We start from the raw sequence: 26821 nt of genomic DNA on the forward strand, positions 1-26821 counted from the left end.
AGACTATCTAAAAGCTTGTCTTCTATGAGCTTTAAAGTAAAAATACTAAATCCAGTATCATGGTGTTTTAGGTGTGGAAATCAATGCATCATAGCAGGACAGGGAGAGGGTGCAGGTCTTCCTTTCAGTTTACTGTTTTCTAAGGCCCTGTTGAACTGGTCTTTTGCTTAAACTAGTGCCGTATCGCTTCTGGCTTTAAAAATACTTTGTGTCTTAAAATTGCCTTCATATGTATTCTACACGCTCAAGTAGAGAACTTAATGCATTGCATTAACAGAAGGGTGTGTATTATATATGGTAGGTAATAAAAATAGCATTCGTTTCTAATCCTGAATATTTAATAACTGTCTTAAAATAAAATAAAGCACAAGTGTAATTTTGAAACTACCTTGCTCATTTTTCATGGGGTAAGAAGGATTATAAAATGACAGATTTGGAGTCTCTATTACAAGTTACTTCCTGTAGTGGCTGGTAAATGAAGCAAATGGTGAAACAAATATGTTTTCTGTGGTTGTAGAAATAAGATGCAATTCTTAGTTATCATATATATCTATGTGATGTTAATAAATGTGATTTCTTTCACAAATTAACTTCACTTTTTCCCCATTTCCCTTATTAGCTTTTGCATGTGATGAGCACTTCTGCCTTATAGACAACCAAAAGCAGGCAGAATGGAACCAAGAGGGGGCAGAGAGATAAGGGAAAGAAATATGGAAATTTCAAGGAGGAACAAGAAGGAGAATGGTAGGGAGAACGAAGAGAAGAACAAGTAGGGAAAAGAAGATCTGGAGGAAAAATACAGCATCATTACTGGAAGCAGAAAGAAGAAAACAGGAAAAAAGGGAGAAAGGAAGTAAGAGTAGTGGCTATTCTTACAGGGTTTAACAATGTGGTGGGGTTTTGTGGGTTTATTGTTTTGGGGGGTTTTGCGTGATGCTAAATACAACTATGTACTTAGAATATTAGCAATAGAATATATTCTGTTTGTGATAGTTTTGTGACAATGTAGGTTTGATTTGGAGGTTCTTCACCATAGTGCTTGACACAGTGAGTAAAGTCCATGTCCCCTTCCTTAAATGATGAAGAAATGCTGTTTTGAAAATTGTTGAGGTTTCTGTAAATTACCCTTGCAGTGAAAAAGGAAGGAAGTCTCTTAGTATCTTGCTGCTTGGCTCAGGAGTGATCAGAGCCTTCTAATGACCAGTGAGTGGAGGGGACATGCAGCATTCACGGATGTCAGATACCAATTTTCTGCACTCATGTCTTGACCCTCAGTAGATTCTAAACCATAGCAGAAGTCACTCTGTAATCATCCAAGCGGTATTTGTTGCCTTGACACCTCTTTGAAGAATGGTGTGTGGGTAGATTGATTCCCTGTACTCACCGCACAGTAAGAAGTAGCACTGAAGTCAGTATTTAACACGCAGGAATTTTGTGATGCCAGTTGTCTGTCAGTTCTGCCATAGCTTTTTGTGTCCCTCTGTACACATGGTAGGGACTGTCTGCTCTTGCTGTCCTGTGCACCTAAAATTTGAATCTGGAAAGTGACTGGATGCAGGGCATGGGTTGCATCAAGTTGTACATGTGTTGCAGATAGAGTGGTTGAATGATATCAGACTTCCATTCAGTAGCCAGAAGAGGAGGAAAAGAGTTCATTCTGGATCCATGATGAGTTTAGGGTGTCAGCACAATAACATGAAAGAGACATGCTGGTGAAATTTCACGGTGATGGACTGCCAAAATGCCTAGTTTTCAGAACCAGCTGTTGAACAAGATAAAACAAGCCACTCCTCCTCTGCTTCTCAACTGACTGTGCTTGGAACAAGGCTGTGAAACACACTGCTCCCTGGTACTGAATTTCAGTTTTGCCTTCTGATAACAGAAATAAAAATTTCTTGTACTTCAGTACATGCTGTATATATATATATATATGGAAGAGGAAAAGGAGAATAGGCAGAATATAAATTACGGCTTTCAGCGGCTCAGGTGTACCAGTGAGGAAGGAGATTCTGTGGTGTTTCGCCCCAGGCTTTGTTGCTGATGGCTCAGTCACATCGATCTAGTTTACTTTGTGCTGTTACATACGCGTGTATTACTGTGGTTGCCCGCTCGTTATCCAGAAGGCGGTAGGTTCAAGAGGAAGTCGCGGTGCTAACAGCTGCAGAGGGAGTGTACTGGATGTCTGATGGCCCCTTTCAGCTCGGGGGGCACCGCCGCGCTCCGCCGGAGCCTGCCTGCTGGCAGAGGCGGCGCGTTCCGCGGACGCGCCCACAAACCGACGTGCTGCCGCCGGGGCCGGGGGTGCCGCCCCCGTCCCGCAGGCCTCGGGCTGGCGGCGCGCCGCCCTGCGGGGGGGCCCGGCGCCGTGACACAGCGCTTGGGCTCGCGGCCGGGCGGGAAACAGAGCGGGAAGCGCTGAGCGCCGCCCGCGGAGCAGCTGCCGGGAGAGGGCGCGGGGCGGGCAGCCGAGTGAGAGGTAAGAAGGGGGGGCCTGGACCGGGGAGGGCACAAAGGAGGGCTGCGGCGCCGGAGCTCGGAGCCTAAACCCCGCTCCTCCCGGTACCGCGGGGCTCCCCTTGCCCGCGGGGCTGCGGGCTGTGCCTCGGCATTCCTTTGTGCTCCGTGTTTCTCCATTGTTCTTAAATATTTCGGCCTAGTAGTGCCCTGGTCAATAAAACTTTTCAGGAGGAAAGAGTAATTTGATAACCTTATTTGCGTATTTCATGAGATTTTCCTTCTGTAAGGGTATATCGCAAAATGTAAATGAGAGACGTGGATCCATCGCTGTTCTGCCCGCTAACGTCCTGCCAGCTCTAGCGGTGCGTGCCCGGGAACCGCGGCAGGCTCGGGCCGCGGGTGTGTCCTGCGCCCCGCCTGTGTTTCCGCCGGGTGTTCGGCATCATCTGGTTTTACTGGGATGGGGATCGCCCGCCCCTTTTCCTTCTTTGCTTTAGGACGCTGGTTTTTTTGCCACGCTGTTTTATAAGTGGCCTGTGAAGTGCATGAAGTGGCAGAGGGATATAAGGACGCTGCCGCAGGAAGGTGCGCTGCGGGTGGGCAGGATTCCCCTGCTTGGTGGTGCTGGGCGGGGGGGAAGGAGGAGGTACGGGTACCTGGCAAACGCAGCACGTGTTGAGAGGCCTTGAAGGCATTTCGAACTCAAGCTGGAAATATTTGGAGTGAAAAAAGTTTTCCAAGAGTGGCAGCAACACAGTCTTGAGAACTGTATGAGAGGCAGATGAAGGAATTTGTGCCAGATCTTGCTTCAGTTTGATTTGCTGATGAAATGACTATGTACACCTGGTGTACACACAGATTGCCCCTAAATCTCCTAAAGCAATTATTTTTAAATTCATTTAGTTGAAATCAGCTCTAAGTGCTGGATTGTCATAATTTCAGTTTGAACCTGGATTACATAAACTTGTTAGTTTAGACAGGGTCAGTTTAACCTAAGTTATTCTGCTAAATTTAGTTGATCAAAGCACCTTGATAGGGCTTTAAAGTAGCTTTTAGCTAAATGAATTTAAAGTCTGATTTACTGTGAAGTGATATAATTTCTGTGTAGTTGACAGGCTGAGGTCTGAAGCTTTTTGATAGCAGCTCACATGAAGAGGATGGCATGGCACGTGGGATTTAGTATGAGAAGGAATGTGAAGAACAATTATTAAGCTATGGGAGAGTAAGTTTGAATACAGGAAAAAGCAATCTGACTTTTTTTGTTTTTGCAAAGGCTCTGACTTGTGACCTGGGGACAGGACACAATTCAGGATTCCTGAGTTCTGTCAAACCTCGTTTCCTAAGTGGGCATCTGGATTTGGGGATTATATTTTCTGTCTGTCCCTGAACACAAAAACGCAACAGTCTCTTCTCTGTGCCGCCGTGTGCTGTGATATCCTCTGTGGTTTATCTGCTGAGCTGTGCTCCCAGATGCTTCAAAGGCTTCAGGTTTGGAGGTTCTGTCCCTACTCCACTTCCCTGATTTTCCCCTGTGCTCCCTCATGTAGAAAGCTTTGCTGCTTCCAGCTGCTCTAAACAAAAGATTAAAGACCTACCTGCCCATTTGGGCAGAAGGCACTGAAGCACCTTTTTACCTATATAACCTTCCACAGGCAGAAAAGAACTGCCTAGGCTATGCGGAAGTTTTATGTAGTGGAAGGGTGATTAGTCTCCATTAAACTTCAGTTAAGATTGAGTTGCTTGTGCAGACCCTATTTAGGCTGAGCGCTATTACGTTTTAGTTGACATTTACTTACAAGGGAGGCTTTAGGTTTTTCCTATGCCAAATATGAAACACAGTCTGGTAGCAAGATATGACTGGGAGTGGATGGGTATTCCACAGCTTCAGCTTCGTTGTGAGGCTTGTGACAAAGGAACACCTTCTTGCTACAGCCAGAGAAGAATGAGCCCTTGGACTGCAAATCAAGGGATATGTGTGAACCACTGTGCTCTCTCCACTGAAAGTTGTGGTAAGTTACTGCAGGGACTCGTCCCACCTACAATGGAGAGAAGAAAAGATCTGAATGTTTGAAAGACAGAAAAGAACTTAGGGACCTCTTGAGGTCATCTAGCTCCATTTTCTGCTCAGAGCAGGGCTAACTTCAAATTTAGACTGGGTTGTTCAGAGCTTCTGCCAAATCTGGGCTTTGTTGTAGTCTTGTGTTTGGAGAAGGAAGTAAGTTTTGAATTTATTTAAAAGGAAACTCCTCTTTGCAGAGAATTCAGGGCTTCCAAATATCTGTTGGGTGAAATCTTATTACAAAGATTGTTGTATTGAAGATTCAAGTGTTACTAGCATTTGCTTTCTGCTTTCAGGCAGAGAGACTGTTGGTTCCAGCAACATGGAGGAAGATGTCAGCTTGAAGTTCCGTCAGCAGCTTCTGTTCATTGATGAAAATCTGGTGGCTGAAGATGTAGCAGCTTTAAAATTTCTCTGTACTGATTTGCTTCCCTTCAAAAAGCTAGAAAGTGTGAAGTCAGCAGTGGACATCTTTCAGCTTCTCATGGCTGAAGAATATCTGAATAAGGAAGATACTTTCCTGCTAGCTGAACTCTTATACAGAATTAAATGTCACTCCTTGCTCAAGAAACTTGGTTATACCAAAGAGAAAGTGCAAGAATGTCTGCATGAGAAGGGAAGAGTGTCTGCGTACAGGTAAGCTTGCAGTGTGGTTCTGTTCTTTCCATTACTGCCATCTGTGCCGTACTGTTTCCCTTTCCATTTTTAAATTCTCAAATTGCTTTTAGTTTGTACATGATCTTCTGTTCTGCTTTTATCTCGCTGTATCTCTGTTACAGGCAGATGCTGTATGAATTGTCAGAGAACATTACCAACGAGATGTTGAAGCACATCATATTCCTACTGCAAAACTGTCTTCCAAAGCGACGGATAATTTATGTATGTGAGGAGAGAGCCAAATATGTATATGGGAGGGGAAACAGGAGGGAAAATGGGAAAAGTATTTGGCAGAATAGGGCATAATTGCAACTAGACTAGTCAGTATTTATAAGACTAGCGAGGAGGAAGCTGTTGACAGATAAGTGTGGAATTTGGTGCTTTGTGCCAAGGTCAATCGCTGACAGTCCATGGTCTTGCATTAGGTCATAAAAGGGTGACAAATAAAATCTTTCCCCAGCTTGAGCTATGTGTAAAGGAGATTCACGTCCATGTATGTCATTGGTTCCATTTTACAGCAATAAAGCCTTCTCGAGGCCTAAAGCCATTAATATGGTTTGGGTGAATCTGTTTAATTAAACAAGACCCTACCAAATTATAACGCAAACATGGAGCTTTCCATGGAGCCACATTTCCACCTCCCACAGTGATGTGAAATTGGCTGAATCTTGTTGGGAGGAAGCAAAGCATATAATGACATGATTGTTTGAGACAGACAGGGCTGAGACAGGTTTTCAGTTCCAATGAAAAATAACTGTATTTTACCCTCTCCTTTTGGCTGCCAGTCTGCTCTGGATTTGCTGATTTTATTGGAAAAACAGGGCCTTTTAACTGAAAACAATGTACAGATGCTGGAGGAGGTCTGTATGAATGTTTCACCTGATCTCCTGGAAACAGTAAACTGCTACAAAAGGACAAAAGGTGAGAAATTCAGAGTCAGGGAGTAGGTTCACTGAAATGCAAGAAGCACTAGAAGGGTCTGGGTAACTGTGCCTCAGGTTTCCGTGTGTGCATTGCTGGAACAGGAGCTGGAGTGGTATGACTCATCTTCACACACAAATTTGGCATTAACAGTCCCTACCTTGCATTACTTCCGAGCTGAATTCCAGTAGGGACATGCTGGCATACCTGAGGCCACAAAGAGCAGTCAAGCACATACAGAACAGGGTGGGAAACTGAAAATCTATTTATAGTTATGTTGCACTTCTCCATTTCCCCATGAGTAGTATTGAGATGATGATGACTATCCTGTAAAAGGCACTTTATGGTGTATGAATGTACAGTATGACAAGGCAGTTGCCTGCTAAAAAACTGGAGAGGCAAACTGTGCATATGTCCCCAATACATGGTATGTTTTATTACTAAATGTGTGATTCACGTAATCAGGGGTTATAATGCAGTTTGTAATTTCCCTTCATCTAACGCCCTATGGGGTGACTATAAGCACACTGGGGGAAAACAGTTCTATTTCCGTTTATTTAAGCACTGGGAAACAGACTCTGGGAAGTAAAAAGCTACATCTCCCCAGTAGGTGCAAGGGCACTCAGTGTTTCGTGAGTTCCATTCCCCCATGCTTTTTGAGTGTGTTTCAAAGTTGCTTTCTGGTTTAATACATCTTTCAGTAGGTATAGATCCACATTTGCCTAATGTGCAGATTGATACTGGCTTAACTAAAAGGCACTTGGCTTCTCGTTTTGTCTCTTTCTGCTCTTAGTGCCTCTGCCTCAGCAGAACACTCTGCCAGTCAAGGAATCTTCACTGTTTCACACTGGAGACATCAGAGTATTCACTTCCCCACAGGTACACTGGAGTACATACTGCCAGCTTGGGTTTTAGTGGTCTGGGGGGTTGTATTTGTTCAGCATGTAAGGAATAGAGCTGCATATAGTATTAAACAGTGGTTTATTAAAAGTATTACTATTGGTCACGTGCAACTGTGGGGAAAAAAATCATGTTAGGAAGAGAGATGAGCAAAAAAGCTAGACAGGTGTCTTCTAGAGAATGGATCAGTCACTGCTGATCTGTTCAGTCTGATCAACACTAAATCACCTCTGAAGGCTAACGCTGTACTTTGATGATCAGTTCAAACTGCTGCTGCTAAAGGAGGTGTCCCATTTGCTCAACGTACCGTACTAGTCCTTGATCAGTTAAACTCCTGCAGCTGCATGATGAATCAGATTGGGAAACTTACCAGGGCTGTAATGGATTTCCTTTTTGAGGAAGAGGGGAGGAAGGTAGGGAGTCTTAACCCAGTTCTGAATGAGGAAAACCAGTGATCTTTCTAAGGATACTTCCCTTAAGTGAAGCTCTAGTAGACAAGAGCTTAGGAAAATTAGCTCTTTAGTATCAGAAGGGTTTGCATTACTGCTGCTTTGAGCTATTTTTGCTATATGTGTCCAGAGGGTTTGGGGAAGCCATCATGCATTGGCACTTGGTGCAGTAAGAAAATTAATGTAGTTTTATTAAGCAAACATATTTAAAAGAATTTTAGAAAAAGACTTAGAGACTGTTTCCATAACCCTGATGATTATGTTTGATTTTCTCTTTAAAATTATGAGAGGTTATAAACTTTTTCCATGCTCTATAATAAACCATTGACACTTACTGCTAGAAGATAACCTCTTAGGCAGGACTAGAATCACTTAGTTAAAACGATTCATGCTCAAATAATTGGCTAACCAAGAGGATTGATACGGGACTGTGTTGAGACCTTTATTTTCTTTGTAGTGACTGCCTACCCCTATAGTGATAGGATCATTTGGAAGTGTAAGAAAATTCTGTGCTGTTTCCCTTTATCCTTGAGAGAAAATAGAGTTGTTTCCAGCTCTGTAAGATTTGCTCTAAGTGGGGAATTCCTTTGTAGTTTCACTATTAAATGCTTTGCTGCTCTTAGGAATTCAGTATTTTTCCTACGCACTACTTAAAGAGCTTTGTATTAAGGCTATATTGCTAAAAATAACTATGAAAACTTATTTTATATAATAGTGATATTTAACACTGTGTTCCTCGTCCTCAAAAAATAGGAGACCTCGATCAAATCTGTCAGTTCTAATATCAATGGTAAGAATTTCTGATAATGTGTTTGGTTATTATTACCTTTATGTTTAATGTTGCATTCCTTTACTTTCTCTGGAAAATTTCTACCATTTGGTTTAATGCAATGGACTTACCTTGTTGTCTTCTTGGAAGGGTCTTTTGCTTTCTGCACAAATAGATTTGAAGGATTTTTGTTCTTACATAAAAGAGGCAAGAGAAAACTGGTAAATCATGTGTACTTTGTCGGGCATTTACTAGCAACTAATCAATGTGCTTTCTAGGAAGTGAAGTAACGGCTGGTCCTATTAGAAGCAAAGAGGTTATTTCTTTCCTGAAAAAGAAAAACAAGTTTTCTGTTTAAATATCCCTGGGAGGACAAGAGAATGAGACACCATGACTGTTTATAAAACTGATGGGTTTAATTTTTGGGGTGCAGGATTTTACCTCTGACTTCTTTTGCTGTATAGACCGTGATGTTGAAGAGCCGGGGAGTGTTGCATGGTAGAGATGGATGTTTTGAATGCTTTAGATAGTGTATGATTCGTACAAAAGGAGACAAGCATTTTAGGGCATTCAGAAGGAGAAGTAAATAAAGCAGCAATAAATAAAGTTACATTTTGGATCTGTTTTCAGAGTTACATCTCTGAGAAGATTCTGTAAAAATAACAGTGGTTAGTTTGCATCCACCTTGTATGACTCTCTCAAATAGACCAGTTGCAAAGTACAGCAGTACAACATCTGTCAGCTCTCTTCCACTTCTAAGCTCTGTTGGTGCAGCCTTGCTCTGAAAGTTTGTCTGAGAGTTTTCAGTGACTCAGGAACAAAACAAAACAAAAAAATCTTTAATGGGAGCTTCAGTAGTAACATTGGAAATCCTTGTAATACAGTTTATTTCTAAGCAGATTTCCAAATGAAAAAATCATTTGAATGTTTCAGGTAGAACCTAATCTTGTACCATGGATATCTTTGTTCCACAATACCAATACAAATAGAAGCCTTGCCTTTTTCATGAAAATATGTATGATAAAAATAACTGGAGACATGTTCAAAATAGATCCTTTGACTATGATGATGCTATCTCATATGGAGTAATTACTCCTTTTAATGAAAACAGGATTTCAAATACAAAAAGTGCTGCATTGAAGTTAAGCTCCTTTTCGTTACGTCCTCCAGTACTAGATTTCTCGTCATAAATATCTATGCTTCGGGTTTTTTTTCTAGATAACAAAGCAACTAATCTTACACAAGGCTTCTCTGAAATGAACCTGGAGCTGCCAGAAGAATTCAGCAATGTAGAAAATGAATCCAAGGTTTGGGACAATCTCTTAAATCCTTCTTGTTGAATACCTGGGTGTGTGGGGTCTTCATCCCTGTAATGACATTTATCATACAAGGACATGTGAGATGCCTGCATGTCTCATAAAGTTTTTTGAGTTGTCTGATCAACTGGAGCTTTTCAGAGAACATTTTAACCCTTGATGTTATCCACACATCATTGTATCTTCTTATCTTCCTGATACAGGCAAACTGTTTGGCATTCTCTTAAGTTATGTATTTTCGAGACAGCAGCAGAACGTGCAAGACACAAACAGTTTCACAGGTCTCTCTGGATCTGGCTTAGAAAAAGGTTCAGGCCTTCTTGAAATTTGATCAGGGGTAGCATGCAAAGACCTCGTGAGGATAAAAGGTGGCAAGAGTTTTTGAGTAAGCTGTTGCAGGCATGTAACAATTTTTCTCAATAAACCAGAGGTCTTGGTACAGGAGAAAAGATCCATTTTGTGAGTTCCCTTCTTAGAAGCTTTATGTGCACTTTTTAACCCTGTGCAGCAGGGTTCTCCCTCTGGCTGTTTCCTTCTGATGAGCATGGATATTGAGGGAGCAATTTCCTGCATTTGTTTATAACTATTTAACTTCTTGATGTTCTGTGCTATAATGTATCTTGTCATCACCTGATGTTCAGACTGGTGTATCAGAAATACTTCTTACTGCTGTTGAAGGGGCTTGGAGCGCTGCCTTCGCTTTGTTCTCCTAAAATGCACAAAAGCAGGTGTTTGTTGCTCTTCTCTAGTGAGCAGAAAGGAACTGGAGTGGTGGGAGTTTTTGATTTCAACCCAAGGTTGGACTTGAAGAGATGGTACTTGAAATTTTGGTGACTTTTCAGTTTGTAAAACGTTCTTTCCTAAGAGTGGGAGGTAACTTTTAAGTCTTAGCAAAACTGGTAGTGTGGCAGGTTTACACACTTCTGAGATCTCTGTTCTGCTTGCATTACTTTCCAGTGGATCACTGTGAACCACCTGCTCCAGGTATTCATCAGCACTCTTGAAAAAAAACCAACTCAGATGTCTAGCATCCTGTAGTTTCACTGTCAACCCTCTGCCATCTGAAGTTAAAATATTGTTGTGACATTGGAAACAGCTGGGGACTTCTGTCCCTATGACCGATTCAGATTGTGCAGTTTGGCTGCTGAGTCCTTCCTTTTGCATACAGATGACCAACCCAGCTGCTAAACCTGTCCTCTGCAGTTTGATAGCATGGTGACAGTGTGCTTGAGGCTTCATCCATGTCTTTTCACACAGGGAGGCAACCATTGAGTTCCAGCTTTCCAAAAGTCACTCACAGTCTTAGGTACCTCTAATTTTTTGATGCCAATTTTGAGACATGTTAAGGAAATCCAAGTAAGTTGAATAAATTCATTGAGGCTGTAATCTTTTTTCCTCTCTTTCTACAGAAGATGAAAAGCTACAAAATGGATGGACCACACAGAGGATTTTGTCTTATTATTAATAATGTTAACTTTGATAGGTCTCTTCAGGAGAGGAAGGGTTCTTGCAAAGATGCTGGTAAGTTACTGAAGTCAGTTTTTTGAAGGATTAGTCTCTCTGTTTACCCGTGTGAGTTGATTGTCTAGTATTGCTCTATATATTGTCCATATTTTAGGTAGTTAATACTCTTAAAGAGTAAAATGTTTGGGATGTGTTATATTATGTTATTTGTGTCTCCTAGGGGAGGAAGGATTAAAGGATGAGTAACCACTGAGTTTCTGATGCAGTTGGATCATTCTTGGATCCTTTTAAGAATCTCTTTACTAAGCCTTTATCTGTATAGCTATAATGAAGAACAAAAAGTAAACCATCATTCTACATGATATAATGCAAAATTCCATAACCAAGCAACTCTGTGCATACTTCTTGTTTTATTCTGTTCATTCTCTTTATCTCGTGTGTGAAACTCTAATCGTCAAAACTGCAACTGGAAAATAATAATATGAGGAAGGTTTTGAAAGATCTAATCTGAAACTTGGGATGGGGAGGATTCCACGTGTTTTCAGGTGTCATTTGTGAGCTTACTCTGTGTGTCGTCATACATCGTGAAATGTCACTGTATTTTCTGAAACTTGTCTACAAAAACTGAGGAACTCCTATGTTTGAGCTGATGCTACCTTTTTTTATTCCAGTTAACCTTTAGTTGATACTAGTATGAGGATGAATCTGCAGAAGTGTCAGGCTGTGAGATCTTTCAGATTAGCTTGCATGGTGACTTCATGAAATGTTTTTCTACTGCATCATTTTTTTTTCTTTTTTATTTTAATTACAGGGGAACTGGAGCAAGTATTCACATGGCTTGGTCTGGACGTGAGGACTTACACTGACCTGACATCTTGGGAGATTAAAGATCTGATGCGAACTTGGCAGCGTTTGCAAGATCACAAAGACAGGGACTGTTTTATATGTTGTATTCTATCTCATGGAGAGTCAGGAGCGATCTACGGGAAAGATGAGGAACTTGTATCAATCCGCATGATCATGTCCCACTTCACTGCTAAACAATGTCCACAACTGGCTGAAAAGCCCAAACTCTTCTTTATCCAAGCTTGCCAGGGAAAGGAGATACAGTGTCCTGTCTATGTTGAAGCTGATGCAAGAATTCCCGACTTGTCTTCCATGCAACAGAGTGTTTCTCCTTCTGAAAGTATTCCTGAAGAGGCTGATTTCCTCCTAGGCATGGCCACAATTGATGGATATGTCTCTTTCCGGCACATTCAGCAGGGTGCTTGGTATATTCAGGCCCTGTGCAGCAAGCTACAGTTGTTGGTACCAAGGTAAGTACTTTGCTTAGCTCTTCCATGAAAAAACGGGAGGAACTTGCCCCCTTCTTTTTTTCCAAAGGCAAATTCACATAGGAACCCTAACCCATCTTCTGAGGTGGACAAAAAAACCCCCACGTTAAACTGATGATTTGTTTGCTTGCCACTGATAAATTTACCTTAACACTGCTAGTACCATAGAGATAACCTGGACAATGCAAAGTTTATTGTAAAAAAAACCTCAGAACCTCCTATCTGTATTCTCTAAGGCAGAACAATCTGTTTCTTGAGTGGATTGAGGTAAAAATACTCTTTTCCGTTATTTTTTGCTGGTTGAATCAAGCAAGGCAGAGTAAGAAAAGGTCTTTTGTATTTAATGTGACTGAAATGAGAACAAAAGAGAAATTTGGAGAAAAAGATGTGGGTTTTGTGTTTTGAATATTTATACCGTATCTTCTAGATGATCTGGGAAGTGTTAAATGGAGTGCCATCTGCTCATTAATAAGTAATTTTTGTATTTTTGCTCTTCTTCTGGCTGCAGGGGTGAAGATATTTTGTCAATTCTTACAGAAGTTAATGAAGATGTGGGCAGACGTGTTGACCGCCTGGGGACAAAGAAGCAGATGCCCCAACCAGCATATACCTTAAGGAGAAAATTAATATTCCCGATACCTAGAAACCCTCCTCCTTCACAGCAACGTTGAGGTTTTTAAAATACATCCTTTTACCAGCACATCTCATTTAAATGCAGTTTACCACACTACCTGTTTTAAAGCAGTTACCCAGAATCCTGAGGAACCTAGCTTCAAGGCAAGGGCTCATGAATATTTTGGACAAACAAAACTGTGAAACTGGAAAAGACTGAATTAAACCAATCCATGTGCCAGCTGTTTACATCGTCTATATATTTTGAGTTATCAGGGTTGGGAGAAGAATGCTTTTATCGTTTTAAAACTGTTTTGTACCTGCACAGACTGCAGATACAGAAGTGTTTTTCTGACAGCATAAGGGTTACATGTAGCCTTCCATATCTAAACCAGGATTGTTAATGGTCTGCTTTAGGCCCATCATGTTTTATTTTGCAAGCTAAAACTTTTAAATCCTGCCCCTAATCCACTAGCAATGTTCATAGAGGAAGGCAAAGGTGGGGACAAAGGGGAGAAGCTTAAGTAGTGAGTGGAAGAGGATTTATTCCATCTTTGATTTAAATTACATTTAACTTAATGGGGAAACAGTTAACTATTGACATTAGTAATTTGTTCCACAGTGCACACTGAGACTGTCTAGTGGCTAACATAAACCTTGTTCAGAACAGTGAGATCTTTCAAAAACTGAGTAAAGCCAAAATGCTGCATAGTATTCCCTCTGTGAAACCTTGTGAACTGTCATTTCCCCATCACTTCTGGAAATAGAAGCAATGATGGAAGATTTGCACACTATGAAATACGGCATTCAGCAGTGTGTCTGTATAGGTTTATCAGATTGATTAACTTTGTTAAGTATTAAATTTTTGGATTATTGTTTCTTGCTTTAAGACCCAATAGGTAGCCATATGGGAAACAAGGCTTCTTGTTGATTAAGCTTCTAACAGAGCATTTTGTGAGCTAACTGAAATAATGTCATGTTTTTTATGAGCATTTACTATGTATGTCTGTCCTTCCTGTTTGTGACTGCATTAAATTCATACCTCTTTTTAAGAGCTTGGTGAGATAAAAATTTTATGTGCTAGTGTAAGGTTTATCTGTGTTTCTGACTGGCCCCTGCACGTTGTTGGGCTACATGAATCACCGGGGTTTTAACTGCCTCAGGGTTTAAGCTGAAGTGAAACTTATTTTGTTTCAGCAAAACACTGATTGTTACGTATGATTACTAGCCACAGGGTAGAGTGACAGTTTGGAAGGATACTGCCTTAATGCAGTTTTTAGCTTGCGCTATCCAGGATTTTTAGGAGGGGGGTTTTGCATCATGCAGAACATTGAAATGCAGCAAGTTTGCCAAAACATAATGGTGAACTTTTATCGTGATGGAATTCATGGTCGTGTGATCTCGTTGCATTTTGAGTCTTCTGAGTTGGTATGGCTGCCACACTTGAAGTTACATTTGTGCCACAGATAGAAAATGTTGTGTCTGTTAGTAGCATATATAACATACTTTAATAGAATGGTGGAATTTCTGGCTCACAATTACTGTTCAGGCTTGGCGCACCTTTGTTTTGTATGTTTATGTAACAATTGAATTTTTGTCAGTACAGGGAAAACACCTGACAAAAATTTTGACCTTGTTTTGCGGGATCTTGTTTTCATTAAGTTTAGTAGACAGAGCACATCATCATGTTAACTTGCGTTCTCTGTTAGAGACTTCTGCCTGGGTAGTCTCCAGTTAAATCATAGGTAGGTAAAGGCAGTCAGAAGAGTTTAAGCTGACTCCTGCTTTGAGTTCCCTGGGGAGAGGCGTCCACACTTGTGAGGTATAAAAGACTGGTGAAGCCTCCCTCGCTCATAAAAAGGTTTGTTCAAACACAGTTTACCATAATTGATACTATTCAGTGTGAATATTTCGCTTGTGTGGAGGGCTGTGTGTGGAGGGCTGCACACTGTCTCACTTGGGTGCGTGCAGCGGTACTCAGCACCAGCCCGAGGGCAGGGTAGGCTCAGCACTGCGAGCCACAGCTACCATTCAGCGGTGGCTGGATGTTTCTGCGTGATCTCCCGCGGTGTACCGTAAGCAGTTTTAAAGTCTTGGGGGAGGGTGGGTGGTTTTTATACAACTTAAATATTCATTGTTCCTTGCTGTCCACACTGTACACCTTCCGTGTAAGTCTAGTAATACAGAGCTGTACCGGAAAGAAATTGGCCTAAAACAAGCAAACCAAAGAAATGTGGTTGTTTTCTGTTGAGGCTTACTGGTGGCATACAGAAGCATATATGCACACGTGCATGCTCTCCACCTACGGAATTAAAGAAGGGCTATGATTTGTGCAACCCTTGTTTAGACAGATTTAAGCAGAATTAGTGTAAAAAGAGTCTTTCTGTTGGGGAAGTTGGTATCTTGGGAAGATCATGATCATCAAGTGGGATTTCTAACATCCACCAGTCTCTGGTGTCCCTTCCCTCCCCACTGTCACCGTTTTGTGCAGGAGCTGTGTTATAAATTGAGACCACAATTGATCATAATCCAATTAAAATTTTATTAATTATAGCAAGTAGAATATGAGCAAAGACAGCGCTGGACGGCAGGGGAGTCTGCGCTCCGCCAACTGCCGCCCTGAGCAGTTTAAACAGTCCTTTTTTATACTCTTTACTTTCGTGTTTATGAAGTAGTGGAGGTGTTAACCCCTTACTCATATATCTTTATATGGGGTCGTCTGTCTTGTTTCTGTCTGGCGGTTATCTTTTCTTTTACAAGCAGCATCCTGGACATCTGGCGGTTATCTTATTTTTCACAAGAGGCATCCTGGATATCTGGCGCCTAGTCTTTACATTATGCTTAACATAAATCTTAATAAACAATATCCTATTCCATAGTTTCTCACAAGCTGGGTATCCTGCCTTGTGCCAGTAGAAGCCACAGCCACTACGTTTGCCGAGTAGTTGGTAGCCTCAGCCTTTTCACTTCTTCCAGACCAGCCTTTCTGAGAGATTAATTTTTTGCAGGCTGCTGAACAAGGTCACTGAGACAGTTCTAGAGGAAGCCAGAGGGCAAAACCAGGGTGCAGGAGAACTAAGGGCGATTGGAGAGACTGTAAGTTAACAAAAGGGCAGGAACATTTTGGGGGAGGGTGAGAGAGGAAGAAGTAGGAAGTGGAACAAGTAAAGACAAAGAGCAGTGCCAGGAGGGCTGGTCCTCAGAACTGCTGCACGACGGGAACGGGAGGAGCTAAGCTGGGCTGGGTCCCCTCCGGAAGGGTTTTGCACCGGGGCCTTGGCTCAGTTAGGACACAGAGGAGCTGATGGGTGCAGTGAGTGAGAGGTGCCGAGGCATGGGATGACATGGAGGCAGAACTGTTTGGGGCCTGAAGATCAGATAGTGCTTGCTCCCAGCCTTTTGATAAAAGGACAACTCGTGCCAGTGCCGTAAGTCAGGCACGTTTTCTGAGCTGATAACTAGCGTGTGCCTTTTGGAAGGAATTTGTATGCCTCGTTCTATCAAAGGGTATGTTACGATTTTGAGTTTTTAAAGGTAGATAGGTTGAAATCAACGAACGATTGTTTTCATTGCAAAATTTTAACGAATTTTAGCTGTTCTAACTCTCCGTAACGCTGGCTTCACAAGCTTCAGAGAGCGTGGTAGCTGTACTGGTGGCTGATCATGTGGTTCGTGCCGCAGGGAGGGCGCTGGTGGCCAGCAGATCGTACTGTGAACCTTACCATTGAAGGCAAAGTTCTGCACTTTGAAGAGGGTGAAAATGCCAGAAGTTAATTACTGCTTAAATTCTCTTGTGAACGGGGAAGTTTATCACTTAAATAATTTCAAAGGAATGTTTAGCCTTTCAGTTCCCTGTATTCACTGACTACTGCTGCTGAATTTGGTGCTGGTAGCTGACTTTTGATTTTAGTTCAGTAAATAACCTTCCATGAAAATGCATGTTAAAAATAGGCTAGGGTGAGTTGGAGAGGGTCTTCAGAGAAAGGATGTAAGTCATGGAGAGTCTGTTGACACAGCTGGACAATGGTACTGAGATATTTTTTAAAAAGGGGAGATAAAATTAATTGATTTACCCTTCCCTCACTGCCTTTTAATTAGGATGTATATATGGGAACAAATGTACTGAGCTGTGCTGTATGCTAGAAAGTTCTGGCTATGCTGCTTACTGTGTCCGCTTAAAGCAAAAGTGAAACCTGGGTTATTTTTGTGGCTTGTTCACTGATTTTTCTCACAAGCACTGTAATGATTCATTTCCTAAAGCTGGAACCATGATAGGTGGAGTAGGGAACTTCTGCTTTATGACCACAGCTTATTACTTTTCTGTAATGTACATTTTGTAAGTCATGTGACAATATAGACCATAGTACAAAAGGCCATACTTATCCTGGAACTTGGAGACTATGGCTGTCTCACTTTTTTCAGAGTGGTCTCAGCAGTCCTCCAGCCTGTCCTCCCATGTAAGTGTTGTAAAATTATAATTATTATCATTATTATTACTATTAAACAGTTGCTTGTTGTATCAGTTGTGTCTTTAATTTAGTGAAGTGGGAGAAAAAGACAGAAGCCGTTAAATATTCTTTTAGTGTGCTCCCTGTGTTTGCAGACAGGCTTAAATATAGTGTGTTAGGCGGCAAATCTGTTCTAATTGCAGTAATTTTGTGGGTTTGAAACTTAAACTCTTTGAGAAATAAAACCAAAAATTCCCTTTACAGGATATACTGTTATAAGCACATGCCTTGTATCTTAAACAAAAGGCATGGTTTATGTGAGAAGGAAGATAACTTCCTAACTAGCTACCAAGAAAGTATTCTCTTTCCTGTGTGGGTACAGAAATCTGCAGTCAGATCCAAGATCATCGAATTGTGAGGTTAAGCACATATGATTAATTCAGATACCAGTGGTTTTGTGGTTATATGGGCTGAATGGTATACAGATTCCAGTCTGTTTAAAAATTAAGTTTGAATGGATTTAAAGAAAACAGTATTTGGGGGCAGAGCATGAATCGTATATGCTGCATCACAATGCATGTTTTGCTGTTTTATCAGGTTTTTTGCTAGACAAAGGTTTAAGGTTCAGTTTATATTCACTCTTGCTAACTGACAGAACGCTGACCAAGGGCATGCCACAAAAAACTGCTTTGCTGTAGAGTGGTCCTTGGAGGAGAGGGGAGTACAACTGTCTGCTAATCCCGCCGGCCCCCCCCCCCCCCAATATTTACAGTAGTACTGATTCAGTTAGTCAGCTGAGCTGCCTTGGAGTTACTAGCCCTGGTATCAGAACATTTGCAGTAACATTGAAATGCGTTGCCTAATATTCCAGTAGTGTAGGAATAATTTGTTTGCGTTTGCTGTCTGTAACTTTTCTGTCTCCCAGTGACTTCAATGGGACAAGAGACCTCAACTAGATGCATTTCTGTAGAGTTTCTCTTCAGAGATTCCTAGGTGTCCTAGATCTAAGGCAGAGAGAATAAAGTTGCAAATGCTTCTCTTACCAGAGGGGCAGTGGAGGCATGTCTTATAAATGTCAAGGTGAGATAGTTAGAAGGCTTGTGCTTGGTATTTTCTAACTTCCTCTTGTGCTCAAAAATTGGATCCACAAAGCTGATGGAGGAAGTGGTGTGGAAGGGAGGTGGTATTTTATGCTCAGTGAAATAGAGATAGTTTGACAAGAATTGTGGCCTTTTTAAAAGGGTTGACATGATCTATATGGGATTTGAATAATACAGATTAAATGAGAGCTGGAAACTGAGTTTTACTTGATGCAGCTAATCCAGAACAGGAAGAGGTGCTTTGGCTGTAATGGCCAAGGTCAGAAGCAGTGCATAAGGAAGGGAGAAGCTAGATAGCCTAGAAGATTCATACTCAAGTGTATCTTATCTTTGTTAAGGTGTAAAACCTGGCAGTCTCATTTACTACATAGTCTCTATTTCAGACTGGCAAGTGGCTCTTGCTCCCAAATGGGATCAAACCTCAACCAAACAAAACCAAACTAAAACAGCAGCATGCTGTCAGGATCGCGTGTCCTGTACGTAGGTACTTTCAGCTGTCTAGGCACACCATAGGAAGCAAGAACAGTCTGTGACTTTGTCAAATTCACTTAGTATAGAGTTTTTTGTTTTCCTTGTTAAGTCTCAGGAACTGAAAGAGCAAAGCATCAGAGCTATCGCCTTTCTCTGCTGAAGTGATTTTGATTGTATATATATTTATTTTGGACCATTCTACATAATATGATGCCTTTTATAATCATGTTGTTGCTCTGCTGTTGCTGACCAATGAGATCAACTTCTGTTTGTTTAGATCCCAATCCTGATGTGAAATGAGTAAAGACTTCCACAAACTCCTTTTTGCCATTTCTGAGGCTTTGATCACAGATGAACTGGCAGCTCTGAAGTTCCTCAGCCTGGAGCACATCCCCATGAGGAAGCTGGAAGCCATCCGGGAGCCCAAAGCCTTCTTCGAAGTGCTGCAGGAGAAGGACATGATGGAGGCGGGGAACCTGTCCTTCCTGAAGGAGCTGCTCTACCGGATCAATCGGATTGACCTCCTGGGTGTCCACCTGGACTCCAGCCGAGCGGAGATGGAGAGGGAGCTTCAGATCCCGGGCAGGGCAAAGGTGTCAGCCTACAGGTGAGCACAGAAGCAGTAAACCTTTGCAAAATATACAACAGTACTGTTGTGTACTGTCTTGTTTTCTGTCTGCGCTGTTGTCTTATGAATATCCCAGCACAATTGTATTTATTACAGCATGCCTACATCCCATTGTGAAGTTTTACATTTTGCAGTTCAGCTGTGTAATTTGTGGTGTTTTCTTCTCATAAACTTTCTTAATTGGTCTTTCCCTAATCTTTATTCCCAGGCAACTGCTATATGAAATTGCAGAGGACTTGACTCCGGAAGATGTCAAGAGCGTGAAGTTCCTGCTCCAAAAACAAATACCAAAGAACAAGCTCCAGGATAATGCTGTATGCAAAGTGATCTTGCTAAGTTTCTTGCAAGGCTAGTTCAGAATCCGCTAGTTCTTCTAAGAAAGGAGTAAAGAGAAAGCAGCCTGTTCACAAAAATCTGTTGAAAGAATTGTGATGTTAGCTGATAGCTGCTGTGTGAAAGAATGGACTCCTCTTTTTTTTTTTTTTTCTTTTTCCTCATTGTATCTTTTCTCTAGCATTTTTTGCTGTCCTGTTTCTATTTCTCCTCCACCACCTGTCTCCCTAATCTTCTCATCTTGCAAAATCCATTCATGCTCTTCCTTTTGTCTTTGCTTGGCATTTATAAGACATCTGTACATATGCTGTATCTAGGAAGAGTGATGTTTGCTGGAGGAAAAACAGTGTTTTGGAGTCAGAAATTCAAGTTCTAATGTGAGTTCAACCAAATTTTTGTGTCATTGGTTAAATTTTATTTTTTATTGTAATTTGGGGTAACAGCATTTTGTTAATTCCCCCACAAAAGTATTAAGAGTTTTGATAAGCTAATTTAATACTTGTAAATAATGAACAGTGTTCTAAAAATGCTTGGTATTATTAAGAAGCTTCCTTAAAAGTCCTATTTGTATTGTAGCACCTGTAGGAAAATTAGCAGATTTACCTCCAAGTTGTTGGACTACTGAGCTTTACAAAACAAAATTAGATCTGAACACCTTTTCTGTAGTAGAAAATGTAAAATGGCACAGCTAAATGACTTAACAGCACTTAAGATCTGAACACAGAGGCACAACAGGATGCCATGTTGTTATTCACATCAGTGCTTTGCACTGCTGAAACAAAGCAGGATAACTTAGCCGCAGCCAATTTCTAATGATCCTGTCTTAGCCTTAGTGATACTGTGTCCTGACCCTTGTCTTAATGAGGTTTGGAGGAAAAAGAAATAGATCTGTAGCTGGTCAGTCTCTGTGAATGAGTACGTTGTCTTCTGTTCTGTCCAGACGTGCTTGATGCTGCAATTACTGAAGGTCACGGTATGAATGTGTGTTATGTGGTTTTGTTTTACCAGTCAATGTTGAAGGTCTTACTGGAAATGGAAAGAAACGGGATAATTAAAGAAGATGACCTGGGGGTGCTGAAAGATACATTAAAGGGATTTAGAGCTGATCTAAAGAAAAAAATAGATACCTATGAAGAAAAAAGAAAAGGTAAATTATTTAATCTGTTGTTCAAGAGTAGAGCTAGGTTTTTTGTGATTTTTCTGGCTCTATTCTTGGCAGTTTAGGAGTCCAGAGGTGAAAGAGAGACCTTACAGTATCCTAGGATAGGCAGAGTGGCTCTTAATACCTGTGGTTTTTGAAGTTTTCTGCTACTTCATTATCCCATCGTACCTTCTTGTGTCTCTCTTTGAAATACGTTCTGTGCCTTGCAAATGGTTTGCTTCTCCCTCCTCTTTTTTGCCTTACATGCAGTGTTTCTCTTCAGGAAACAGTGCAGTGCTGGTTTTGGACCAGCATAGGTTTTCAGTCACTGAAAGAGACTGAAAGTGACAGTTGCCTCGGGGAAACTTGTACCGGGAGGTTGTCAGCCTTGTTTTCTGTTAGCCAGACTGTTTGTTCCTAGTCAAAGGAAGCCTCCTTGGAGACTAGGTACTTGGTTAAAGTGTAACCATTAACTTTCTGTACCAGGCATGAAATTTCAAGTACATTAGTATATCTGGGCTGTTGCAGCTGAGGTGGTGACTTCCGACACCACAGCTGGGCCTGCATCTTTGTGAAACAGGGTATGTCAAGCAACAACTGAGGCCTATTAAATTTTTCCCCAGAACATTCTTTTGGATGGCTCGGGACATATGTGTCTTAGACACATCGATACAGCCCATGTGGTTTCCTGCAGAAATACTCACTAGTTTCCCCAGCATATGCTTGTGTCTCTAAAACAGCAGAAGAAAATTGCCGAGGGTGGCTAGCGTAAGCAAGCCCTGTGTCAGGGGAATGGCTTTTTAGTAGTATTGTTACTGTTTTGTCCCCCTTGATAAGTAGCAAAAGAGCATGTCCTATAGATCTTATTGCCCTGACAATTACATTCCATTTAAACACATCGGTGTAACTTGTAAAAAGGGTAGTGTGATTTATTTCCTTGGGTAGAATCACGGATTTGATCATTTCTTCACTTATTTCAGACAGTTGTATTCAAAGATGTGTTTTGTTGCTTTGAGGAGATCTTCCATTATGCTGGTATGCTGCATCCTCGGTGTGTCCACCCAAATGGTAGAGTTCTGTGGAGAAGCAATGGCCTCAGAAGTAAATGAGCTAGCTGTAGTGTACCACGGTAAAAAAATGGGTCTCCTTTTCCACTTATGTATTCCATAGTGGAGGTGCTATTGGCTTGCCTGGGGTGACAGCTCACATTCAGCCTTTTATTATCTGGATCTTGCCACCAGTGAAAGAGCAGAGAAGAAATGGAGCACAGCTTCAATAACCAGCAGTCTGTGAAACTGGAACCCTGCTTAGCCCAGCTCCACAAAATGATGGTGTCTCAGTGATGTGGAAACCACCCTCTACCCCACTCTTGTACTGTTTTTCTGAGTGTTGAAACAGGCACAGTGGAGGATTTATCTTTTTAGTCCTAAAATGTTCTGTTTGTCTTCTCCCTCTTAGAAAATGATTCTAAGGAAAAATTCCACCACCCAGTATCTGCGTCTGTGCATGCAGCAGAACAAGGAGCAGAGGGGGAGACACCACACCTGGTGAGAAATACCTCAAGATTCCCTTTAAAGTATTTCTCCAACTCCTGGAAGGGAGGAGCATAAACTCTTAAGACTAAGCAGGTGGAAGAGCTGAAAGGGAGGGGTTCTGGCTTTATATGTAGGCCTTGGAGCAATGCCTGTTTCCAAAACAAGAGCAAACGTTGTTCCTTTGTGAGGACCTGGCAAGAAATGAAGGAGTACTTCTGTGTGAAGAAAACCAGTCTTAATGATAATGGAGTCTGGGACATTAAAGTCCTGGTCAGGATACTCCTGGACAGATGGAAAGGGAATAACAGAATCTACTACCTCATGCTCGGAGGGAATGTTTTTCCTCTGCACATGCAAATTTGCATTTCTGGATGCTCGCTTCCTCCCATGCTGAAATCATATCCTAACCACAGAGAGAGAGGAGGAGGGATTCAGGGAGACAAAGCAGATTCCTCTCCCCTGTAGCTAGCTTGTATACTTACACTTTTCTTTTCTGGTTTCTTGGCCCTCATGCTTTTTTTTTGCGCTTGGACATGAATGACCAACAACCTGTGTATAGCATCTTTCTCTTTTGGATGCGTGGCACTGCTTTCTTATCAGCTTGCTTTCTTTCTACAGGTTGTGGAATCATATAAAATGAAAAATAACCCCCATGGTTACTGTGTGATTCTTAACAACTACATTTTTAAAAATCCGTCAGAAGCCAGAGAAGGAACAGTGAAAGATGGAGGTAAGTACTTAATCCAATTACTGGATTGTTTTTTTCTCTGAAAAAATTATCTAATCTTTCTGGTGAAGAAGAATCATGTCCACTTAAGCTTAGGTCTCTTATTCCCTTAAATTCTCTTTAATTCTCAAATAAATGCTACTGCTTTATCATTTTCCTTAAAGCCTGTCTTTCTGCAAGAGTCACTTTTAAGATAAGCAAGAGTGTATCTTAAATAAAAATTAAAACCTGTTTCATGAAAGCACACATCACTGATCTTTTAACTTCATCCAGCCCGTCTGCTGGCTGCTTGCTTCCCAGCTACTCTCTCACCACCCACACAATTAAGCCAGCATTTGCAAAAAGTCAGCATAGCATTTGTTAGCGGGTTACCCTGCCTGCCTTCTTCTGCATTGATCATTGTCACAGAATGATGGACCTACTTCATTTAAGAGTGGCAGAATTTGTCATTCTAAAAAAAGGTACCTGCTTTAACTTGCTAAGTGATGTTCTTAAGCAGGGGTCCTCAAACTTTTTATCCAGGGGGCCGGCGCGGATGCAGTGGCAGGCAGTCATCTGCGGCTGCTTGGTTTCCCTCCCCAACCCCTGGCAGGGGGGGCACGGGGGGGTCTGTAAATACGGGGGGCCGGATTGAGGACCCTGGGGGGCTGTATCCAGCCCGCGGGCCGTAGTTTGAGGACCCCTGCTCTTAAGCATCTGAGGTTACTATGCAACACATAGTTAAAGCTTGCTTTAACACAGTAAACTTCACTAATTTGTACCGATGAATCAGATAATCTGAAACCTGTTTTTGTTTTAGATAGCATGATGCTTAACCCAGTTGCGTTTAAAAAAAAGTGAAACTAGGCATTTGTGATTTGCTAATTACGTTTGGCAGGCTATGAGTCAGTCAGGTGAGTTTATTGGTGGGATTTGAACACTTCTGATAGTATCTGATCTACCACACAGACTGATATTTTAGCATCTTCCTTGTCACTGTCTACGTTTAACCAAGTGCCTTCTGACTTCTTTTCCAGAGGCAGTGAAGAGGGTCTTCAAGTGGCTTCAGTTTGAGACAGTTGAGCACATGGATCTAGAAGCAAAGGAAATGTATGCAAAAGTTGAAGAATACAGCAAAAAAGATCATAGTAACATGGACTGTTTTGTTTGCTTCATTTTTTCCCATGGTGAAAAAGACAAAATAAAAGGTGTTGATCATCAGTTTGTAAATATTAGAGATTTAGTCTCCTGCTTCAGTGGATCAAATTGTCCGTCTCTTGCTGGCAAACCCAAGCTGTTTTTCATCCAGGCTTGCCAAGGCTCTGCAGGTCATCCAGCTGTCACAGTAAAAGAAGACTTTTCTAGCCATCTTGAGGCGGATGCTACCCCTATGATTTCCATTCCTGATCAGGCTGATATTCTCATTGGCATGGCTACAGTGGAAGACTACGAGTGCTACCGCTGTACAAAGACTGGCAGCATTTACGTTCAGTGCCTCTGTGACAAAATGGAGTTGCTGTGCCCACTGTAAGTACTATTTTAAATCCATGTACATTTGGAGTATTGCAGATACACATGCTTAAGCATGCTGTGCTTGAAACACGAGTGGTTTGCATTTGTGGTATATGATGCTTTTCACCTGGAGAACAGTGCAGATTCGACATTGTTATTCTACAGATGAACCGAAGTACAAGTGACTTTCCCTAGTTTTCCTGTGACAGAACCAGGGTTGTAATGCTGGAACATTACATACAAACAAGTGTGTGTATGTGTGTGCATGCATTTGAACAGTTTTTTGACTGTTAAATGGTTTTATTTTCCGGTGACACCTAATCAGAGGCCAATTTGTTGAGTGATTACACAGACAAAAATATCAGTGTTCTTTAGTCATAACTCGTATTGTTGCCTCCCTCCCATCTCCATCATAAACTTGATTCAGAAAACAGAATTTCTCTTCAGACATGACTTTTTCATGGTGTCCAGAAGAGGGTGTGGGGAATGCATAGGTTTAGTTCTGTTTCATCTTAGTGTGCTCTTCTGACTGTAACCAAAGCAGGGAACTGCATTTGCTGGTAAAGTGATGTTACATGGAGGTTTCGTTTTTTTTCCACCAAACACGGTGAGTTCTGTGGTTGCACAACAGAGTATGCAATTTCAGTGACAGGCAGGGTGAGGGGAAGATACTAGCCTTCCCTGAGATACCACTTGATTGGAGCAAACAGATCAGCTTCTTGGCCTAGCTGCAAGTACCATATATCTCAATGTAACTTTTCTTCATTTTTATTCAAGCCGCAAGGATCTCATAACAATCCTGACAGAAGTGAACAAGGAAGTGGGAGGAAGAGTGTTAAATGGATGGAAGCAGATGCCAAAGATAACATCAACCCTACGGAAGCAATTGATCTTCCAAATTTCACAATGTCAGTCAACTGAAAAGTAGAAAAATGTACACTCAGTTAGGAATCGCATTTGGAATGGGCTTCCACAGGAAGAGAATTTGCAAGAGGAATTATCTGGATCTGTGTAGTTAGCCTGGCTCCTCCAAGGGGCCATGGGACCTAAGGTGTCCCATTCCCGAGTTTAAACAGACTCCTGTCACCTGGATCTGTAGCAGTCTGGTCAGGCCGTGGAGGACTACGGGTCTGGCTTTCTGCCCTGCAGAAGCAGTGGAGTCTCTTCAGTCTGGGTTTCAAGTGAGGAAGCACTTCCAAGTAGTATGATTTTTAAGAGTTTCTGGAAATACCAATGGAAGTTCCGTTTCTGTCCAAGTTTTAAGTTCCTGGAATCTGAAGAAAAGAACAGATACATTGGGAATACTAGATCTCTTCACTGGGGGCATGTGTAAGATTGTAACAGATTTACCCAGAGGTTGGCTGTCTCTGGAAGCTGTATAATTTTTCATGGAAAATAACGTCCCTGTCCAGAAGGACAGAAAAAAAAAATATTATGATATTTCCTCCAAATATTTGGCTTACTTTATGTTTTTAATTAACTTGGCTAAACAGCACTGCTGTTTAGGCTTTTAAATAGTAAGGGTTCTATTTGTGTTTTTTTTCTGAGAGCTCTTAGGGGACAGCCTGTTTTGAATGGCTCTTGACCGCTGGAAGGAAGGTCCCACTTCATCAGACCCTCTGCTCTGAGATGCCTTCTCCTCCTGGCGACTGACTCTAGTTCCTGTGGACTCTTGTTTCTTTTGTAATAAACAGTCTTGGTTTTCATATTACCTTTGTGTTTGGTGTGTTTCTCTTTTAGCTGAGCTGGCTGAGGGGCAGTCAGCATGATGAGTGCTTTTACTTCGGTAGCAGAAGTTATTTTGCTCTCATTGAAACACTCAATGGCAGCCACCCGGAGGGGCAGCATATTGATATCCCTCCATTAGCAGCTGGACAGAGGGGAGGAAAGAGTCAGTTGAAGTTCAGGACTTTCATGATAGTGGCAGCTGGTGTGTTGCATTAAAGAGGATGGAGTAATTTAGCAGAAAATACACACACCCACACCCTGCCTTCCAACTCTCCTCACTG

General features: G+C 41.7%; 2 protein-coding genes across 11 annotated transcripts; both read left to right on the top strand.

Moving 5' to 3' along the window:
- The first annotated feature begins 479 nt into the window (after nt 1-479).
- CASP10 (caspase 10) lies at nt 480-13990 on the top strand. Of its 5 annotated transcripts, none has more exons than XM_040602726.1 (10): nt 480-853; nt 4813-5152; nt 5296-5395; nt 5959-6094; nt 6888-6973; nt 8197-8233; nt 9431-9519; nt 10938-11049; nt 11804-12308; nt 12835-13990. In XM_040602726.1, exons 1-10 carry the CDS (start codon nt 742-744, stop codon nt 12995-12997), a joined length of 1680 nt encoding a protein of 559 aa, XP_040458660.1. In that variant the 5' UTR covers nt 480-741; the 3' UTR covers nt 12998-13990. The 5 variants fall into 5 exon arrangements, with proteins under 5 accessions (XP_040458660.1, XP_040458656.1, XP_040458657.1 ...); XM_040602722.1 differs by lacking the exon at nt 480-853 and adding an exon at nt 1729-2476; XM_040602723.1 differs by lacking the exon at nt 480-853 and adding an exon at nt 1729-2476 and having other exon boundaries at nt 9431-9501.
- Nucleotides 13991-15845: 1855 nt separating this feature from the next.
- On the top strand, nt 15846-26523 carry LOC121092446 (caspase-8-like). Of its 6 annotated transcripts, none has more exons than XR_005829286.1 (9): nt 15846-16445; nt 19235-19564; nt 19794-19899; nt 20927-21065; nt 22518-22606; nt 23213-23324; nt 24338-24827; nt 25590-25918; nt 26361-26523. XR_005829286.1 is itself a non-coding variant. In XM_040603498.1 (9 exons), exons 3-9 carry the CDS (start codon nt 19254-19256, stop codon nt 25738-25740), a joined length of 1398 nt encoding a protein of 465 aa, XP_040459432.1. In that variant the 5' UTR covers nt 15846-16445; nt 17361-17395; nt 19235-19253; the 3' UTR covers nt 25741-26523. The 6 variants fall into 6 exon arrangements, 5 of the variants coding, with proteins under 5 accessions (XP_040459432.1, XP_040459435.1, XP_040459434.1 ...); XM_040603498.1 differs by adding an exon at nt 17361-17395 and having other exon boundaries at nt 25590-26523; XM_040603501.1 differs by having other exon boundaries at nt 25590-25720.
- Nucleotides 26524-26821: the final 298 nt, after the last annotated feature.

The sequence above is a fragment of the Falco naumanni genome, chromosome 8, assembly GCF_017639655.2.
Source record: "Falco naumanni isolate bFalNau1 chromosome 8, bFalNau1.pat, whole genome shotgun sequence".
Classification (NCBI taxonomy): domain Eukaryota; kingdom Metazoa; phylum Chordata; class Aves; order Falconiformes; family Falconidae; genus Falco; species Falco naumanni.